Raw genomic sequence first — 22,033 nt, forward strand, 5'->3', positions numbered from 1 at the left:
TTTTTTCAAATTTTTTTACTGTTTTTTTTACTATAGATTAATAACCTTTGAGAGATATAGAAAAATCGATATTTTCTACTGTAAATCCTAATATATCTAATAAATAGCTTGAATATCCTTTATAATAGTGATCTGAAAAAATTTTTTTTACCATTGAATCTCCTAATCTGAGGTAAAAAATATTTTGGTCGCTGCGTCTGAAATTGTGTTCATTATTAAAAGTTGTTTCTTAGTAAATAATTCATTTTTATATAAATATTAAAATATTAAATATTTTATTACAAATTATTTGAATTATTGGTACGCCATATTGGATCATCATTTTGAATTTTGAAGTTCTGTCTTCTAATTCGCAATCAATGACCTGAAAAATTCCCGGATATAAAGTTTTAAAAAAATTGATCTGATACAAAAATTGGTAACACGAAAGATTAAATATCAGTATACATACGTGTATTATTATTTATAAATATGGGAATGCTTGTTATATTTCACAAAGTGATAATAATTCTTAAATGAACAATTTCCTAATAAATAACTAAATCATGCAGAACTTACTAGTTCGACCTGCTCATTCATCACACAAATTTAAATTTTATTAGATTTTATTTTTGCTATTACTATTATTAAAAACGATTGCCTATTTACACATTACAATTGCCTATTGCCAATGTTGAAATGCTTCATGAATATATAGAAAGTTGGCAACAGATTCGACACACCTGGAAGAAAAATTGAGAAATTTTTGACACGACTACATGCTTATGTACAGACCAAAGGTGGTTATTTCAAATATTCCTATAAAGATAAGCAGCATTACTGGAGGACTAAAAATGACTATAATTCTGAAACAAAGGCAAATATATAGGGTACATGTTTATAAAATCTTTTTTTATTAATATATAAGCATTTCCAAAATGAGTCTTTTGTATAGCAGTTAACATTTTAATACAAAGAAAATGTTAACAAATTGTACAAGAAAATAACAATTATATAAAATTGTCAAATAATAATTAAAAACCGATTTCCTGTTTTCACTAGTAGACCAACAGTTTAAAAAATAGTTAAATGACATGTTTCTTTCATTTCGCGTTGGTATGGAAATCTGTATTTTAAAATTAACATAAAGCAAGAAAAATTATTTCTTCTGTTTGTGTTCTTCTGTTTGATATTGTTTAAGAAAGCGAGTTTTTAGAATTCGTAAGACGAGATAGGCTACAAGCCCTAAGATGTGTCCGGAGAAGTATAAACTTTTGTAAAAATGTATTATTTCCTGGAAGCGCAGTAATTGGAAGGGCACGCCAAGATACGCCATGCATGTAAGTTTTGCCCACCAAAGGAAGAATCTCCAGGCCTTTCTACCCTGCATTTTATTATAAAAAAATATAAATAATGCGAATTAATATTTGCAGTATATGAGAACATTGCTTTAGAATAGAAAAATTTTGTTTTGAGATGTATATACCTTTATCTTAAAATATTTATAAATTTAATGTAAACTGATAAATACGACTTATGTAACTCAATTTATACATTACATTTTTTTTTTCTATAATGTAGAAGATTTTTAAGTTTCGAGATCAACAAAATTTTTCAAATAATTTAAAGAAAGAATATCTTTCTAAGACAATATTCTACATTCAAGATGTATCTTCACATTGAAAGTGTTTACTATAATAAAAGAAATATAAATTATAAGGACTTTTATATGTCCTTATATATAAACTTTTATATATCAAATAAAAAATATAAGGTAATAATATGACTTTGATAAAAATCAAAATAAGCTTTTCATGGTACCAATTAAACAATTAATGTTAAATATAAGTATATTATCGAACTCTCAAAATTAAACAATTAATCATTCTAAAATATTGATAAAATGGGCAAGATTTAATCCGTAAGTTAACAATTTGCGTGAAATTTATTAGACAATATTTAGTACTAACGAATTACATAAAATTGATACAAACGTTTCACATTAACTTTTTATATTCTTTAATATTTTTTATTATTTTTTAATTTTTATTGATTAGTCACATTATTGATTTTATCTAATTTATGTAATTTTATTTTTACAAAAATTTATTTTTAATATTAAATTATTTAATTATCGAGATTTTAACAATACAGAACTTATTGCTTGTTTCTTTGTCAGTTCTTATTTATTTATTAATAATGATCTAGGACACAACTCGCTTTATTAGTCGCCGTTTCGACTTTACTATATCGTGTAGCGTTTACATGCAAAAATTTTTGTTTTTATGAAACATATTTGAAAATTGTTCACAATGTGATATAACTTTGTTACACCTTATGTTAATTTTCTAATCAGGAATTATTTCGTTACAGTGAATAAATTGTTTTTCAATTTTTAATTATACTGTTAATATTAACATAATTAATTTAATCTGTCTACCCCACAGTGTCTCATTGTTAATTTGACAATAATGCAACGGCTTTCGGATTTGATAATCGGAATACATTTTGCCCATTGTGACCAGGTCTCCCCAATATCTAACATTTGAGAATTTTCACGCTGAAGATAACTCGAAACGTTCATATCAATTTTATGTAATTCGTTAGTACTAAGTATTGTTTAATAAATTTCACGCAAATTGTTAACTTGCGGATTAACTTTCACTTGCCCATTTTGTTAATATTTTAGAGTAATTAATGTTAAATTAATTTCTTTTATTAAAAAAATTATTTAATAAATAATATATATAGTTTTGATTAGAAGTTTAATCAGTTAAATTATTTCTTACTCCATATTATATAGCCTTATAACCTAAATTTATCAAACTATCATTTTACCTCATTGGATTTTTATTTTACCAAACCTATGGGATAAAATGGATAAAAATGTATAACAATTTTAATAATAATATAAACTTTTGCAAGATTTTAAAATTTAACATCATGATCTTGTAATAAACATTTTAAAGTTTTTTTTATATTAAATTTCATTGATTTTTTTGTCATTAATAAAAAAATATGATCATTTCCGCTTAAGGGGTCCGTTTTATCCTAACTTTTCTCTATTAGAGAATACCGAAATGGGTTACATCTTTATATCATTTATCATATATATAGAGGACTTACAAACTCATTTTCTTCGCATTGATTATAAAATTTAATACAGATGTCCTCAAAAGGTAGATAGAACGGGACTTGACAGATGCAAAAGTAGTAGCCTGCAGCGTAACCATGCCATAGAGCAGATAAAGTCATTGTGGCGATGGTTCTTAAACCTTTATGAGGGAATCGTTTGTAAATGCACACAGCCATCCAATATTGTATGCATGTATTCCACATTTTCATCGTGTGCCTAACAAATGGGGATAATTCCACTTCCCACACATTCATATTATGCACCGTTTCGAAATCCTGTTTCTCTTTTTTCATTCTCTCGTGATCAAGCGATCTGAAATATTATATTAACAGATTGTTTACTCTTGTGCAGTTCCCATATCCTTTAGTTATAAATACAAAGGATACAAAGGATGTTATTCTGTATACATCTATCGATAATTGTCGCCGTTATTATGTGTTATTGCGCAAATATTTTATATGGTAGAAAACTGAAACGACAGCGATAACTATCAGTAGACTTATACATAATTGCATCCCTAGATCTAAATATCTTCTGCATCTTAATGGTGAGATACAGTGTATAAATATAAATTCATTTCATTGACTAATAGAAAAGTGGCTTACTCAGGATCACCATAGTTTCAAAATGAGAAAAAAACAAATAGAAAAATAGAAAATTCTGTTTAAGTAATGTTATAATTAATAATACGTGCTAAATATATGTATATATGTCCCATTAGAAAGTTGTTGGGATAACGGGACTCAAAAAAACAGGATAATCCCGTTAAAAACGGGACATTTGATCATTCTAGGCTTGTTGGATATTAATATTTATCTGAAAATAAAGAAATCGTACAATTTTTCTATCATTTTATAATCACGTGGGCCTAGACCAGGTGTGGGTTGACAACAGATCGGGTAAGCTCCTAATCCTGACATTTGGCAGACGCATTCGGCCAGCGCCATACCGATAAACATTCTCAGTCGAAAACCAGCGAATGCCGGATACATGTAGAAAAATCTATAGAGAAAATAATGCTCTTCGAACGTTACCGTTTGCGTATACTGAAATCGAAAAAAACAAGTCATTAAAAATATTGTAATGATTATTATGCTGTCACCGTATTTATTATCAGAAAACGTAATTAAAAACTTGACTTCGGATTGAGAATTAATATTTTTGCAGGGTGGAACAGGTGATGCTTTAATTTTGTTGAGTAGTGCATTAATTGTGTAGAAGCTACTGTAAATAACAGTGCAATAAGACTCAAATTATCCCATTCTATCGCTATGTTTGGCTCTTTATAATGTGATGTGAACATTACGTCGCTGGGAAAGAGATAGTTTATCACTAGAAACAACACGATGAACACTGTGATCTGTTTGAGTTTGTAATAGGTGAGTGGCCACGGATCAACGTAGTTGGAAAACGGTCTATGCAGAGAGTCCCAGTACGTCCTATAACGATAATACGGACCTGCAAACATTAATTAATATCATTTGTATTCAAATTTTTTAACATTTATTATAATTTTTCGTCTGTATTCATCGTATCTTACCTGTTAGTACACCCATATAACCGAAGCTGTAATGTATTACGTCCATGAAATTAATTTTCTTGAGCGCGTCGGAATTCGCTCCTTGAACATCATCGGCTGGTGCAGTTGCTGCTGAGTTGATTTCGAATGCTAGCCCAGGTAATTTTAAGGTGAGAATCATTACAACGAGATTCGTGTGAGTTGGTGGACTCGGTAAACCAATGTAGTCACCCAATCGAAAGATTACCAGCAAGTAGAAAAAGGAGAAATATAGGCTGATTAAGTGGCATTTTCTGCAATATTAAAGTCTATCGAATCAATTCCGTGACGGATACGATTACATGGTACTCCGGATTTGGGAAAACCTGGATTTTTCATTTCTTACATTTTCTATTAAACTATAATAGTTTAAATTTTCTCTCATGAAAATTTTTATAAATAAAAATTTTATAAAGTAAGTATATCATTAATAGAGTATATTTTTTTTATGCCATGATTTTCCTTTATTGGATTACCATTCATTATTTAGCTACGCTAAATGTTGAATATTTAATTTTAAGTATGCTTCACCAATTCGCAGAATTCCATTTAAATATGTATTTTATAATTATTTTAAGTATATACTGATGTTGAACATATATGTTATACATTATTAAATATGTAATTGATCATACTATTTGACTCGCTGCAGATGCCATATTTTAAGCAAATATAATAAATTGAAAACTCAAGTCAATCATCAGATTAAAGATGAATAATGAAATTTAGTGTACTTGTTATTTGCGTACAAAATTCAGGATGTATGACAATTAAAGGCTTAATAAATAATATGCTTTATAAAAGAAATCTTTCCTTTATCATTGTTTATTTTTCAAAAATTTTACAATATAAAACACCAATCTGACCAATAGTATAACAAGGGGGGAACGGAGGGGCGGTTAGAGTGCCTATAACAAGAGTACGGCTAAAACAGACGTGAATGAAGCAAAACCGGAAATGCATCGAACCGTGTGCATTTCCAAATATGCTCTAAAGTGTAAAACTGAAATTGTATGTACATATAACAATTATAAGATCTCTTGTGACAACTGTGATGTTAGTTACGTAGGACAAACAAAAAGACAGTCAAAGACAAAACTGCATGAGCATATTTCAGATATCAATAAAGGTTCAAAATCTCCATCGGTAATTTCTAATCACCGCATTGAGAAAAATCACGATTTTAAATGGGATAATGTGGAGATATTAGATATAGAACCAACATACAATAAAAGATTGATATCTGAGATGCTGCATATTAAAAAACAATTACATGGGATAAATAGTCAAAATGATACGGAATCATTACCAGAATTGTATTCTAACATCATACATTCTCTTTCCCCTTCCTAATATTTTCCTCCTGTCTCCCCTCTCTTTTACCATTTCTCCTTTCCTCATTATCTTCCAGTTTAACATTACATCATATGAAGCCGTTAAGTACAGATGTGTCCATCTAACGATATTAAGTCATTTTTAAAATTGTTTTAAATATAATAATTTGTGCCATCAAAATAATGGATGGAAATAGGACACGCTTCTCTCATCTTCTTTTTTATTGTTTAACTAAAGATACATTTATATACATTTATAATTACATATTTATATATGCGATTTAATATTAATTTTTTTTTTATTTTATTACTATTACTTAGATGATCTTTTTATCGTTAACGTTTGACTTACAACATTGAACAGAGCGAGAAATGCGGGTTCAGAATCACAACGATTTAATTTTAATTTAATTTTTCTAGAAGATATTTTTATGTAATTTAATTACCGTTTAAAGATTTTTTTAATGTAACATTGAGTGACCCGATCAGAGTTGAAATGTATGTATTATTTATTTATTTATTAAATTAAATTTTCTTTGTTACTTTATTTACAATATCAGTAATAACAATCAATTCTAATTTAATAATAATAACAATATTTATTGTTATTATTATTAAATTAGAATTGATTGTTATTACTGGCTCTTTGCCCTTATCCTATTTTACATTATTATATAACAATGATTTTATAAGGTATAAATTAAAGAAGAGGGACTTAACAGAGGCATATAAATAGAATAAAAGTAGTTGTGTTTGAAAATAGGATTTTAGAAGTATTAATATTGTAAATACTTTATATATATTATAGTATATATACAATATACATCCAACACATTATTATTGACGATAGAATTTCATAATAACCAAAATAATAAATCTGTATACAATTATATCTTCTTTTTATTTCTATCGTTATTTTTGTCTTTTCTTTATTCTCATATGTCGGTGTGTCAAAAAAATCAATGAAATTATACATTATCATGAAGAACCCTCCACACTCGACACCTGACAAAAATCAAGTTGACAGAAATCAATATCTGACAGAAATCAAATTGATCCAATTGCATAAAAACACATATATTTTTTCTTTTCGTTTGTATAGCATTAGCGCTTTCAATACTTTTTCTCGCTATTTTATTCTTGGATGTAGCAAAGTAACATTAATAATACTCACGAAAACATGAGAGAAAAAACACAACGTACATATTTGACGAAGATCAATCGCAGCAATCTTATTTATTTCTTCGCAATTAGCAGTCATATAACTTCCGTTTTTGCCTCAATTTGGCGGACCAAAAAGAAATAGATCAGTGATGCCGGAAGGATAATGGAAAACCAATGGATAAGAACAGCTATAAGGATAGGAAAGCATAGAAACAATTAGAAGAGGCTTATATTCAGCATGGGTTAAAAGAGAGCTGAGATAGAGATTCAAACACGAAATTATAGAAATTTAGATTTAAATCCCGGCTGAAGTTATATTTTTCGCAATAAATTATTTATGCTTTAAACATGTTTAGTAACAATAATATTACATCGCTTATCAATTTAATTTGTGACATTATGTAGCTTCATGTAACTTTAATCTAAGATTATGTTTCAAGATAGAAAAATATAATCAACACACAATTGATTTGAAATATAAATTGTATAAGATAAATTCATCTAAATAAGAACAATTGCTCTAAAAAAAAAGTGAACAAATGTGCATTGTGAACATAAATATTATGAAATTATCACATTTACCTGAAAGATTTCCTTAACATATATGTATGTCTCCAACTCCAAATGTGTGTTTAATTTTATAAGCTGAAATTAAACTGATTAATAAAATTAACTCATGTTTGTTTCTAATAAATGTAGATAAATTTCAATTTTGGTTTAACTAATTTTCGTGTGTGTGTGTGTGTGTGTATGTGTGTTCTGTATGTTTTCATTTAATTTCCATACATACTTCATAACAGAAGATTTCACTGGCAATCAATCAACTGTCACCAACTGATGATTGAAGATCTACATATTATTTGGTAATTACAGTTTTATACATACACACACATATATATACATATATCATGAAAAAAATATCAACATATTATTCTAATAAAAAAATAGTAGACATGCATTTTTTTGTATGGTTATATTAATGGAAATGTCATTCATGATGCTAACCTATTAAAATGTTTATATCTCAGAAACAGTTGAATTTTTTACCTATACATGTTCACTAAGGTTTGTTTACTCAGCATAATGTGTACTATCTATCATATAAATGCTGAATGGTTTTTTAAACACTGTATCGTTTAAATTATTAAAAAGATTACTGCACACAAATTTTGTGTTTTGAAATACATACTTACATGAAATTTTAGCAGAATCAGTGAGCAATATACTCTAAATTGCCAGGTAATTTTATAAAGAAAGATTTATTTTGAAAAAATATATTCGTACTTCCATGATAAGCTGGTTATGATAACTGCGTTGATGAGAACGGTAACGATTGGATGCAAAACCGCCAGTCCAGAAACACAGACGACTAATGCGAAGCCGAAAAGGGTCGCAACCCATTGTTTTGTACGAATTCCTCTTATTTTACAATAGAATGGTCCGAACGCTATGGAAAGTAATAGCAATAGTACATAAATAACATCATTCCACAACATCGTTATTTGAACGTAAACAAACGGCTTTTCCTCTTAGTGTGGATTCGATAAGGTCACTTATATAAAATCAATTTCTTGATTTTGGAGCAGATGAGCGACAGAATGATAATTCCTTAAACAAGCACAAATAACACAACGTGTGTACTGCTGAATATACTATCCATGATGTAATGACCAGTAATGACACTATTGACACTCGTGACACGATCGCAGACTTCTATAATAGAAACAAACAAATAGAAGTCTATGAACACGAAACACGACCTATGATGCTGGTGGAAGGGATCAAAAGGAACGCAATCATTGGTCGCGTTCAGCAGATTCAACTAGATCTGTGAGCGCTCGCTGCTATTGGTTGATCTAAAAGAACAGTGCTCACGGATCCGCTCCGCAACGGTTGAGTCTGCTCCACGAAGTAGCTCTGCTGGTTCGCAACCATTTTGTATGTATGTGTACAGTTGTATGCTACAATTTATAGAAAACTGACTAGTACTTATATTTTTTTAAAACTTTAAAGTGAAAAAACATACTTAGTTTGATATTTCAAAAAGAACCTCCTATTGCAGGAATAAAAAGCAGATCAAATCAGATCTATAATCTATTATTGTAATGTGTATGGTATATGGAATTTTATGTATTTCTATGGTTTGTCTTTTATTCGGATATAAAAGTTGTACATAAATAAATACAAATATGAAGAAAGAAAAAACAGGTGATAACAGTCGTCCTTATAAATTAGGTAAGAATAAATTCATGTTTATTTAATAAACATCTTCTCCAGGGCTATGTTCAGGAGCGTTACTCAAATGCCTTCGTGTATCATTTTATCCGTATTTATTCAATGTTAAACAAAGATAAGATAGTACAACGATAGTACTCGGGTAACGTTACCAAATATGGCCCAGGTTTCTAACAATCGTTTTCAAATTAATTTTTTATGTTTATTGGAATTTTATTTATTGTCTTATATTATTAATTATTGTCATTTAACAATAGATAATGGATATGATCTTATAAGTTATGAGAAATAAATAAAAAAAATTGCATTTTTATAGGTTATACTCTAGAAGTTAGCTCTATATATCAATTTATGTATTAAGTTGTATGTCTTTATTTTTATTGACATAATGCATTTCAATACACTTGATACATTACAGCGCATCAAATAGTAAGCTTAACGGGAATAAGTTTTCAAAGAAAAAGCATAATTGGTTTTGTCGAGTTGACGATTATACCTCTGCGAGATACACTAAGGCTGGTAAAGCTTAATGCTAAACAATGTAGGATATATAGAGTTTGTTTAAACGATACCTATGAAGCACCTTTCCAATATTTTGATCCATTCTTGGATATCTGTCAAGGAGACAGTAAACAGTAAGCAAATTTCTTTTTGATAATATATTTGAAATAATTATAGACTAATTATTAATTTTATTATAGACGATCCCTGGAATTTTTCTCTAATATGCACCTAGCCGCAGCTCAGAAAGTAGATCCTGACAACAATGCTGGTGAATTGGTGGTTCAAATACCACCAGATGCAGCACACTTGGTCGCAGAAGGCCGAAATTTAAGGATTAGCATCGAATTTTCCTTGGAACAACCACAAGGAGGTGTGCATTTTGTGGTACCTAATTGTGAAGGAACTCTAGCTGAGGTAAGTTCAATTGTAACTAGTGTTCTTTTTTAATTATGGATTCCAAGATATTTATGCAATATTTTACTTTAAATTTGATAGAATCTGTTGGCAAATTATATTTTACAGATTTTCAAATGCCTTATATATTTTAGTGATAATGTCAATTTTTTTTAGTGTAAATCTTTGTTCACAACATACTAAAATTAATTTTAATAAACATTCTTTGTACTAAGCAATTTTAACTTTATATTCTTAAAACTAAGTATCTGTGAACTCTATAGTGCATATTTTTTCATATTGATGTTATTTTTATATGTTAATAAATTTTTTTTAGAGAGGTGCCCATATGTATACATACAGTTATGAAAATTCATCAAGATTATGGTTTCCATGTGTGGATAGTTTTGCTGAACCATGTACTTGGAAATTGGAATTTACCGTTGATGATTCAATGACTGCAGTTTCCTGTGGAGATCTGATCGAGGTAGTCTATACACCTGACATGCGGAGAAAAACATTTCATTATGTACTCAACACTCCTGCGTGTGCTCCAAATATTGCACTAGCAGTCGGGTAAATAAATAGAAACAGTTATTAAATAATTTTATTTTTATGTATAGCATGATAATGTAAATTCTTTTTTTCTATAGACCTTTTGAAATTTTTGTGGACCCATACATGCACGAAGTGACACATTTCTGTTTGCCTCAGCTTTTGTCATCTCTGAAAGTATCTGCAAAATATATGCACGAGGCATTCGAATTTTATGAGGAAACTTTGTCCAATCGATACCCATATTCCTGTTACAAACAGGTTTTTGTTGATGAGATAGACGAAGATATCAATGCTTATGCTACTATGAGCATCTTAAAGTAAAATTAATCTTTATTTTATGTGTAATTAAGCCCTATTTATAATATTATATGTGTTTATGACAATTTCTTTATTTACAGTACAAATTTACTACATTCTACTGCAATTATAGATCAGGTATACATTACTAAGAAAGCAATGGCACAAGCAATTGCAGAACAATTTTTCGGATGTTTCATATCTATGCAAAATTGGTCTGATATGTGGCTACCTAAGGGTATTTCCACTTATTTAACAGGACTCTATGCAAAGAAATGCTTTGGGAATAACGAATACAGAGAATGGATTCAATCTGTAAGTATAAGTCACAATATATCCAAGTATTTACTTTTTTCAGCTTGTCAGTTATTTAATTGTCTTGATTAATATAATTTTTGTAGGAATTACAAGAAGTTGTGAAATATGAAGAACAATTTGGTGGTATAATACTAGATCCATCTCAAGCACCAGCACCATTACCTATTGCAGCTAATACTCCAGCGCCTGCTCCTCGAGCTCCCGATCCTGGATTTTATTTTCCTATTAAAAATTTACATACTATGTCTCCAAAATATATTGAAGTTCTTCGCAAGAAAGCACATCTAATCATGAGAATGCTGGAACATAGGATTGGTCAAGAATTATTGCTTCAAGTAAATATATATATTTTTCTTCATTAAATGCATAATAATAATTTAACTGTTAATTATATATTTAACTTTTTATAGGTATTTAATAAACAATTGTCGTTAGCAGCTAATGCTGCACAGCAAAAGATAGAATCTGGCCTGTGGTCGCACATGTTAATTAGTACAAATGTATTTGCTAAAGCTATTTTTACTGTAACAGGAAAAGATATGTCAGTATTTATAGATCAATGGGTGAGAACGGGTGGACATGCAAAATTCAGTCTAAGTTTTGTATTTAATAGAAAAAGGTGTTTTTTTTTTAGTATAATTGCATTATTATCTTACATATTGTAAAAATTAAAATAACATATACATACACACATGTTATAGAAATACAGTGGAGTTAGAAATTAGGCAAGACACTACACATCAAAGAGGAATTAGGAAATACGTAGGTCCATTAGTAGTTAATATTCAAGAACTAGATGGTACTTTCAAGCACACATTACAAATTGAAGGTACAATGGCCAGAGCAGATATCACGTGTCACAGTAAAAGTCGTAGAAACAAAAAAAAGAAAATTCCATTATGTACTGGTGAAGAAGTTGATATGGATCTCTCAGCTATGGAGTAAGATCGAAATTTTTTTAATTATAAACTTTATGAGAACCATAAACATTATGGCTGTTTCATTTATTTAAAAAAAATATATTGTTTACAGTGATTCACCAGTATTATGGATCAGACTTGATCCTGAAATGACCATTATGCGTGCTGTACAGATCGAGCAACCTGATTATCAGTGGCAGTATCAATTGAGACACGAAAGAGACGTCACTGCACAATTAGAAGCAATAGAAGCTTTACAGCACCATTCAACACCTGCCACACGATTAGCACTGACTGATACAATTGAAAATGAACATTGTTACTATAAAGTCAGACTTCGTGCTGCTCATTGTTTGACAAAGGTTAGTCATAAAGCGTAATAAAGAAAGCAAATATACTCGGTGATTTGTCTCTTCCGAGAGAAGCTACAAACATATTTTCGGTTTGCGGGGGATCGAATCCAAAATCTCTAGTATAGTAAACTAGTGCACTGTCTGTTACACCACGCTTGTGTTTTATATAATGTAAGAGCTGAGCCGAGAAAAATATGTCGGACGCTGAACGCAATGCCGGGACTCGAACCGAGTACCACGTAGCATGTAGTTCGTACTAGCAAGCCACCGTCTTGCCGCGGAGTCACACAGCCCGACGGATAGGATGTTTGTTTATTTCTTACAATAATGTATAATTAAATTTTATAAATATATACTTACAGGTAGGAAACGCAATGGTAGCAACTTGGTCAGGTCCACCAGCAATGTTAGCCATATTTAGAAAATTGTTTGGATCTGCGTCCTGTCGGCGGATTATTAAACAGAACAATTTCTCAAATTTTCAACATTACTTTCTACAAAAGGTGCGAGTTAATACGTACTTATGTCGCATCAGAATTATTTAGTAGTATCTTTTCTCTCAACTTTTGTACATCTATGCAGACTATACCAGTTGCAATGGCAGGATTACGTAATGCCCATGGTATTTGTCCACCGGAAGTATTAGCTTTTTTAATGGATCTTTTTAAATATAACGATAACAGCAAGAATAGGTATTCCGACAATTATTATAGAGCTGCATTAATCGAAGCTCTTGGTGCAACTGTTACACCGGTTATCAGTGTACAACAAGGGTATATAAACATCTAAATTTTATTTATGTGAAAAAAAAATTATATATAATACAATCTGACTGAAGTAGATAAATAATTTCTTAATGTATCATTACAGAACGGCTATTACAGCAGAATCTCTATCAATCGACACAAAGGCTATTTTAGAAGAAGTCACAAGAAATTTAAACTTAGAGAAATTATTACCCTGCTATAAATATACTGTTAGTGTAGCTTGTCTTAAAGTTATACGTATTCTTCAAAAATTCGGTCATCTTCCAAGCAATCCTCATCTTTTCAGAGCATATGCAGCATATGGCCAATTTATAGGTATTTTAGATTGCTCTAAACTTCGAAAATAATATTAATATGTATATTCTGAACTATCAAAATTCTTAACATTTTTTAGATATTCGAATAGCAGCTTTAGAAGCATTGGTCGATTTTACTCGCGTGGACGGTAAATGGGAAGATTTGGAATTCTTATTAGATATAGCGGAAATGGATCCACATCCTGGTATACGCCATAGGCTTGTACGACTAATGGTAGAAAATCCACCATTCGAGAGAGCCCATAAACACCGCTTGGATAAACCAGATCTAGTTGACCGTATATGGAATTTAATTAAGTATGACAATTCTTCAATCTTCTTTGTAAATCTTTTTTTCCAGATCATTAACGTATAATTTTATTCATAGCGGTATGCTGTCGCATGATGCAAAGTTACGTTGTGATTTGGTGGACTTGTACTATACTCTATATGGTATAAGAGTTCCATTTTGTCTTCCTATTCCCGAAATCGCGGCGATCTTGAAGCCTAAGAAAGCTGGTCCACCAAGTCCAGAACGTGAAGTAAGATTTACTTATAATTTTGTTAAAATGATTGTAAAGCATTTTTTAATGACAATATCTAAATCCTGGTGTTCTGTTTAGATAAAAGTTTTACCATTACAACATATGAAACACGAATCAATCGAAGAATCAGTCGAGAATTTACCTGTTTCAAACAAGAGGAAATCTCCCAATAGAGATCCTCCGAGTTCATCAAATCCAGTGGAACATGGTCCAGAACAAAAACGACAAAAAACAACTAACAATGTATGAAAAATGATTTTATATCTTTTTTCCCTTATTGTTGGATAAATTAAATTTATGATTATACATATTATATTTTTAACAGGATGAACGAGGAATTCCAATACCTGATGATGGAAAAGTAAAATCCGAGTATTACAGTGACAATTCTGCATCACTTCCTGGTATCATGGGAACTCCTGGTCCTGTAGGTTTTGAACCTGGGATGTTTAAGAAAGATTCAGAAGAGCATAAGCCAAAAAGTGATTCCAGCAACAAGGTTTATAAAGTTTTTCAAGTATTAGAAAACATCTTTGTCAAAATATTGGAACAATAATTTTTGTGATATTAGAAATATTAAATATGTGTTAAATTTGTAATGCGCATTTGCTGTTTTTACAGAATAAAAAGAAAAAGAAGGATAAGAAGAAGCACAAACACAAACATAAACATAAACATGATCATAAACATAATAAAGATAAAGAGAAAAAAGATAAGGATAAGGATAAAAATAAAGATAAGGATAAGGAAAAAGAAAAAGATAAAAGCAAGGACAAGGATTCATCCGCTTTAAAAATTAAAGATGAGACTCTCAGCTCTGGAAGTTCTAGTCAAAGCCCAGAGCCAACTGTCACCAATGAACTTCTATTTCCTTAGAATAGGAAGATTTCATATGTTATTGATATACACATGTTTAATTTTATTTCTATCGTTGTTCAAATTTTAGATAATTTATAAGTAATCAAGAAGCAATGAAATGTAAATTTATCCTGTATATGTACATATAATACATACATTTCTAATTTATTTTATAAATATTTTATAAACATATTACAATGTATATAGTAAGAAAAATAACATTAATAAGGGCATTTCATTAAATATAAATATAAAAAACCAATTGAATTACCTATTGATATACTACATGCAATACGCAATAAAAATTAAATGGTTATTTACAATTTTTTTTGTAGTTATATAACAATAAGTAAATTCATTTTTGTTAATTAGACATTACTGCAATCATAAATGTGTCAATCCTGTTGAATAAGTAATTTAAATAAAATTTTTTTTTTACTTGGTGTACAAATTAGTTCAGTCCGTTTTTTTGTGTTCAAAAATGCATTTATTTCAAAACAAAACGAATGAACGGATTAATTAAAGTATTGTCCATCGCTACTATTTTTTCCCATCTCGGGCCATTTTCAAATTTTATCTCGAAAAAATGACTCTTCTTTGAAGACGATCATCTTTTGGAAAATGGACCAACCGTGTGTTTCCACGGGTATATATTTATCCAGAGCAATCCGCACGTTGAGAATAGATATATTCGCGTTTTGAAAAGTACTCGTCGGAAATATCCATGATTACGTATAATTTAATTTACGAATTTTGTGTAACACCGGTAAACAGATTCCACCTAAAGTGCGGATCTGATTATTACGGTTTTCTTCGATGTCTCTGATTGTTCCGTTTTATCAAATTTGAAATTTAACGTCTAATTCGTTACCAACAGCAGAGACGCGCTCATATTTGAATAGCCGTTGGGCGCTCGATAGGATGGCGTCCGTGGCGTTGCGGCAATTTCGAAGGGACTAGTAACTTTTGAAAATTTTCGCAACGACCGAGATAATGGCAGATAATCAACAGAGCCGATTCGAGAAGTCGCTGGGACTGCTGACTACTCGTTTCGTGTCTTTGCTTCAGAAAGCGAAGGACGGCGTGCTGGATTTAAAAGTCGTGAGTATTTGAGGATCTCGCAATGGCTCCGAAAAAGTTAACCTTACTAGGTTAAGTGACCGCGGCCGTGTACACGTCATACTTGGGGTTGCGGGAATTTTGAAAGAAGTGCGCGGCAAGGAAATCGTTTCCATACGCCTCGACGTTCCTCGGTTACGCCGGACGTTACCGTCCTTTGCCGTAAAGCTACGGGCCGATACCTGGTATGGACGACACGCCGACAGCATTACAATGTCGTTAACACGCGATCCTACCTTAACCTATAAGAATTGCGGAGCTCTCAGTAGGGCGCCTCTATGACTAACCGAAGCTGCTAATCTACGACATTCTACGACTCACGAACTTTACAGGCTGCCGATCTTCTGGAGGTACGACAGAAACGACGCATCTATGACATTACGAATGTCCTTGAGGGCATTGGTCTTATAGAGAAGAAAAGCAAGAATAGCATTCAATGGAAGTAAGTGCTATTCTTTTGTTTTCATTTTAAGAATATTCCATTTATCCATTTTTGTCCTACGACAAAAGATAGAGAGGTACTTGGATCTCTCTGTCCTACAATCAACAGGCTTGAAAAAGTTGTCATATGATAAAAACATACAAATGTAACTCACTCCAATCTGGTTATCTTTTTCCTACGAGATGCACTTTGTGAATTTATGTTTAAAGGGGTGCAGGACCTGGCTGCAATACTCAGGAGGTTGGTGAAAAATTAACAGACTTAAAGGAAGAGATCAGCAAACTAGAGGACCATGAACAGTTATTGGATACTCATACCCGATGGATTCAACAAAGCATAAAGAATATAAAGGATGATAATATAAATAAGAAATATGCATACATCACATATGAAGATGTTAAAGAGAATTTTGTGGATCAATTTGTATTAGGAATACAGGGACCCCCAGATATGGAAATAACAGTACCAAATGTCTTGAAGGTATTCAAAAGAATATCTAAAAAATGTTTGTTCCATTGCATTGCATTCCTAAGTAGATTAAAGTTTCCCAACTAATATTATTGCACGTTTTGTGAAAAGAGATTATCAATTTAGAAGATTAAACTTGTTTTTAATTTGTTCATTATAATATTTTTGGAAGTTTTAGTCTTTCTTAAAGAGAATAACAAATCTAGAAATCAAAGATTTGTTAGTTAACTACTTTAAAGCTGAAATATCCAATATTCCATGTCTAGAAAATATTTGATACAAATTGATATATATTTATCTTTCATATTCTTATTTTTTATACATTTGATAGACTGTTATACAAGACGATACAGTGATAAATTATAACATGATTCTGAAAAGTAATTTGGGAGAAATTAAAGTGTATATGGTCCAACCTGAGCTAGCTAAAACTTACGATAATAAAGTATTAGAAATGAGATTACAAGAAGAAATAAAGGGGACAAAGCGTGGAAATGAAGATGAGAAAAAAGAGGAAGTTATTGTTAAACCAAAGAGGAAAGTTGGAAGGTAAGTGGAAATATAAAGAAGATATACAAGATTATTTATGCTCTAATCGTGTCAGGAATAATAAAATAATATTCCTGATCTGCACAGAGCAAATAGTATAATTGGTAATTGCCAATTGATTTTGTAAAGGGGATGAATAGTTGTCAAGCATAAACTATTCATTTGGTACAAAATGCACACTTATATATTATCTTATTTCTTAAGATTATAGTTGTATTGAAATACATTTAATTTATTTCAATATTAGGCCACCAAAAAATAGTACTAAACCAGATCCGGTATTAACTGATGAAGAAGAAGAAGAAGATTCGGAATTAATAGAGGCTAAAATAGTCTTACGTGATGTAAGCACCACAGGTAAGTATTTTATTTTCAGTTGCATTTATTTGTTATATTCTTTACAATGTAAAGTTTTTAAAAAAGTTATGTTTTTAATTATTTTTAATTATAGATATTGTCCAAAGAGATTTGGAGTTTCTTGATCAATTATATTCTGACTGTAAGTCGAACCTTGGACCGTTATTCATAGTTTGATTATATATTCAAAATTGTCTTAAGTACGAGTCACTATAGTCATTTCCTTTGTTGAATGGAATCTTAATTCTCTGTTGTCTGCAATCTTATTTTTATTTCTTCCGTCTGTAATCTGGGTCTTTTTTTTGTTCAGCTTAATTTTTTTCTAGACTCAAAAATCTAATAAAAAGATTTAGGGATATTTTTCAGCATCTCGATTACATTGCTAAACCGATGTAATGTGATATTTAGGAGAGGAAACCTTTATTTCGGAGAAACTTGAAAGTAAAATTTTGCTTAGACTAAAAAAAGACCCAGATTATAAATTAAAAAACTATCCATGATCAAACTTGAAGCAATTTTGAATTTAAGATCGGATTGTAAATACTGTGCCTTTATATTTTTTTTATATATACTTTGACAATTAATTATATATAATCATGTCTATATGAATTTCATTTGCAGTTTGCGGACCGTTAATGAGATTAAGTCCACCTCCTGGAGAAAAAGATTACCATTTCAATCTTAGTGAGAACGAAGGTGTTTGTGATTTATTTGACATTACGACATAATGAGTGTTAAGTTACGTAGCTTTAATATGCGAAATGGAGACTGTGCCAACAGCATGCAAAGTTAATCAGAAAAATCTAAAATCATTGAGGAGAATTTGTGCATATAATTTTAGGGAAATTAATAGATCACGATCATTGAGAATATACAATATTTTTTTATTATTAAAAGTATGGAAAATTAGTACGAGATATTGTGGAGATATACAACCTGTTCTAATCGCTGTTTATTTCACATTTACATTATCGAGACTAATTCCACGTTTTAAAGGCATTTTTTAAATAAAGATCTAGAGATTATCCTTATAGCTTTTTGGCTCACTTCATGTTTGCTTCATATAAATATTATTCAATGAAAATATATAATTGTTCTTTGCAATAATTGTCTATTTCAGGAAAGATACTTACTGATGAATGCGTACAATCAAAAAGAACAAAAATTTTCTATAGATTGTAATGAACGATATTATGAAGCAAGTTTTTAAATATTGGATTTTTGTAAGAACTTACATGCACATATCTCTAATATAAAAGGCAACGTGATTAGAATAAATGTATATTAACGTATTTGTACGCGCTCATTCGACATTTTTTAATATTTTACTAATTATATTCAGATCTTTACTGCTAGCAACGTGCATAGATCTAATTTATATTTATGTACAGTACATCTTCTTTATTACAACATCAAGTCAATTGTATTTCATAATACAGCTCTCATGTCCGATTATATTATCTGAATATATGACTGCAGAAACTCGACATTTCGTTTTCTATGATTATACATATACTCATATGAGATCGCACTACATATTGTGGGATACCAATATTATCGACTCCCCTCGAGCTCTCTACATTACCAGAAAGTTACGCAGCAGCGACCGGGCGATTGTGCAATGCGATTCAACGAAAAAACGCCTGTATCGGCGGATGACGTATACCAAGGACAGATAAGAATGGATCGACTAATTTCGTCATCGCCAGCTGTCGTCAACACCTGTTCCGTCAACGTCGAGAGTCGAGGGGTACTCAGTCTGGTCCGGTCAGTCATTCAAGTCATGTCGTAGCGGGAATCACGCGAGATCTCCAGATGCAACGGTTCATCAAATCTGGCGACGCATACGCACGCAGCCTGTCAAAACCGAACGCAGCGTTTTCTAAGGAACGTCGCACGATTCACTACTTCTACGTTCGTTCCCCTGTGACGCTACGGAAGGTAACCGATTATAGCGTGGCTCTCATGTCTCATGGGACAACAATATGGGGTGACGTAATGCTTCATGAAAATTGTGAAACTCGTACTTCATAAGTTTATATGATGGTTCTTAAAAAATAAATTTATTGTTTGTTACTGTGTTATATATACCATAGATGAAGTAATGATTTCGATAAAGCTCCGATTAACTTGATCGACGATTAATTTGTCAGGTAATCCAACGAACTTATGGTTCGTGATAAAATTATTTTTTGTTTGTTAAAATGGAAGATTAGAGATAAGGAATAACCTGGAATGATGAATTATATAGTCTCAAATTTTGCTAAAATTCATCGGTTAAGTTGATCGAGATTTAATTGAAGATTTACAAAACAATAAAAAAGAGTGATTATACTTAGCAATGCTCCGAAATTTTTCTCTCAGAATATTAATTTTTATAACTATTATTTTTTTAAATTAAATAATTATTCAACCTTCTTGAAATGCATTCAGATTACTGAATACATAATTTTAGTACACTGTTCAAAGTTATTTTTTCCTTGAATTTTACAAAATATAAAGATCTGCGAATATATAGAAGTTTGTGCAATTATTGAAATTTTAATGAATTTATGTAGCAATTTATGTGATAATGATGCATTATAAATATTTGAAACGTTTGTACAATTATGAATTAAATATATTATATAAAAAGTTATAAATTATACAAATATTTTTATATTGACGGTCGATAATGTCTGTATCCTTTATTTCCGGGTCTATAGAACCCATTTGAAGATCAAAAGTTTATTTAAAATTAGGTACATTATATAGTGCATATCTCGATAATGTAATATTGATTTTATAAATATAGTATTGTTTATAAATATAGTAAAAATAATAATTTATTTATTTACATTTTTGCAGCCTAGGAAATTTGAAAATGAGAATAATATTTGTAAAATTTCGCGAGATTTCGCAAAAATATCCTATTGTTCGAGGCATGGCGTCCTACTCAATTATATGGCCAACTGCAAATCTGTTGCAACAGAAGATAATGGGCAAAGAAGAATTTAATTACACAGAAGCTGTGCGATTTAGTTTGTACGGTGGTCTTTACGTAGCGCCAACATTATTTTGCTGGCTAAAATGCGCTTCTCACTTCTGGCCGAAAGCGGATTTGAAGTCTGCAATCATTAAGGTGTGCATATATAATGAAAATTAAATAATTTATATTATTCAATATTATTGCATGATAAATTAAATTTATTCATGGAAATAAAAAAAAAACAGCTCTGTAAACACTAATTGACAATAAAATAATTGTAGGCTTTGATTGAACAAGTTACATACGGTCCTGCAGCTATGTGTTCCTTTTTCTTTGGCATGAGTCTTCTTGAATTAAAGCCAGTTTCGGAATGCATTGACGAGGTCAAAATTAAATTTTGGCCAACATACAAGGTATCATATTCTCAATAGATTCTCAAGTTCGAAATTAGGTGAATTAACGTAAAATAATTTTTTTCTAGATTGCTATTTGTATATGGCCAATTCTGCAAACCATCAACTTCATCCTAATTCCGGAGCGAAATCGTGTTGTATATGTCAGCGTATGTAGTTTGATCTGGACGTGTTTCCTTGCATATATGAAATCTCTTGAAGCCAAGCATAAACAGAAAGAGCTGATTAACATTACTAATGTTAATTCCAAGATAATATCAGAAAGTAAAACACAAACCAATGAAAGAGTTAATCATATGCAGATTCCTCTACTACGATAAAAGTTTTAGGAAATACAGAAATTGACATGCTCTATTAGATTAATTTATTTGTACATATTTGTAATTGGAAGCAATATTTATATTATACTTTATGATGTAATTCACATAATATGATTATCTGTGATATTCACAGTACAAAACTATTACCTACATTTGCAGGAATATATATACGTATATATATA

At 30.5% G+C, this 22,033-nt stretch overlaps 4 protein-coding genes across 5 annotated transcripts; 3 read left to right on the forward strand and 1 right to left on the reverse strand.

Moving 5' to 3' along the window:
- Window positions 1-1,081: 1,081 nt before the first annotated feature.
- On the reverse strand, window positions 1,082-8,931 carry frj (membrane bound O-acyltransferase domain containing farjavit). The gene is made up of 6 exons (XM_018551150.1): window positions 8,456-8,931; window positions 4,656-4,927; window positions 4,422-4,573; window positions 3,953-4,161; window positions 3,106-3,427; window positions 1,082-1,363 (listed from the first exon to the last, which is right to left on the reverse strand). The coding sequence occupies exons 1-6, from the start codon at window positions 8,665-8,667 to the stop codon at window positions 1,139-1,141; spliced, it is 1,392 nt and encodes a 463-aa protein (XP_018406652.1). The 5' UTR covers window positions 8,668-8,931; the 3' UTR covers window positions 1,082-1,138.
- Window positions 8,932-9,360: 429 nt separating this feature from the next.
- On the forward strand, window positions 9,361-15,323 carry Taf2 (TATA-box binding protein associated factor 2). The gene is made up of 18 exons (XM_018551155.1): window positions 9,361-9,406; window positions 9,825-10,041; window positions 10,108-10,324; window positions 10,641-10,879; window positions 10,957-11,178; window positions 11,260-11,473; window positions 11,560-11,811; window positions 11,887-12,095; window positions 12,178-12,417; window positions 12,509-12,758; window positions 13,112-13,252; window positions 13,332-13,522; window positions 13,620-13,831; window positions 13,911-14,130; window positions 14,201-14,354; window positions 14,436-14,600; window positions 14,683-14,856; window positions 14,979-15,323. The coding sequence occupies exons 1-18, from the start codon at window positions 9,361-9,363 to the stop codon at window positions 15,231-15,233; spliced, it is 3,618 nt and encodes a 1,205-aa protein (XP_018406657.1). The 3' UTR covers window positions 15,234-15,323.
- Window positions 15,324-16,208: 885 nt separating this feature from the next.
- Window positions 16,209-19,049, forward strand: LOC108782821 (E2F transcription factor 2). Of its 2 annotated transcripts, XM_018551196.1 has the most exons (7): window positions 16,209-16,316; window positions 16,667-16,776; window positions 16,986-17,256; window positions 17,576-17,793; window positions 18,041-18,150; window positions 18,245-18,292; window positions 18,772-19,049. In XM_018551196.1, exons 1-7 carry the CDS (start codon window positions 16,209-16,211, stop codon window positions 18,876-18,878), a joined length of 972 nt encoding a protein of 323 aa, XP_018406698.1. In that variant the 3' UTR covers window positions 18,879-19,049. The 2 variants fall into 2 exon arrangements, with proteins under 2 accessions (XP_018406698.1, XP_018406699.1); XM_018551197.1 differs by lacking the exon at window positions 18,245-18,292.
- Window positions 19,050-19,868: 819 nt separating this feature from the next.
- LOC108782817 (mpv17-like protein) lies at window positions 19,869-21,918 on the forward strand. The gene is made up of 4 exons (XM_018551192.1): window positions 19,869-20,091; window positions 20,998-21,271; window positions 21,400-21,531; window positions 21,600-21,918. Exons 2-4 carry the CDS (start codon window positions 21,014-21,016, stop codon window positions 21,849-21,851), a joined length of 642 nt encoding a protein of 213 aa, XP_018406694.1. The 5' UTR covers window positions 19,869-20,091; window positions 20,998-21,013; the 3' UTR covers window positions 21,852-21,918.
- Window positions 21,919-22,033: the final 115 nt, after the last annotated feature.

This window comes from Cyphomyrmex costatus, unplaced genomic scaffold (genome assembly GCF_001594065.2).
Source record: "Cyphomyrmex costatus isolate MS0001 unplaced genomic scaffold, Ccosl1.0 scaffold135, whole genome shotgun sequence".
NCBI lineage: Eukaryota > Metazoa > Arthropoda > Insecta > Hymenoptera > Formicidae > Cyphomyrmex > Cyphomyrmex costatus.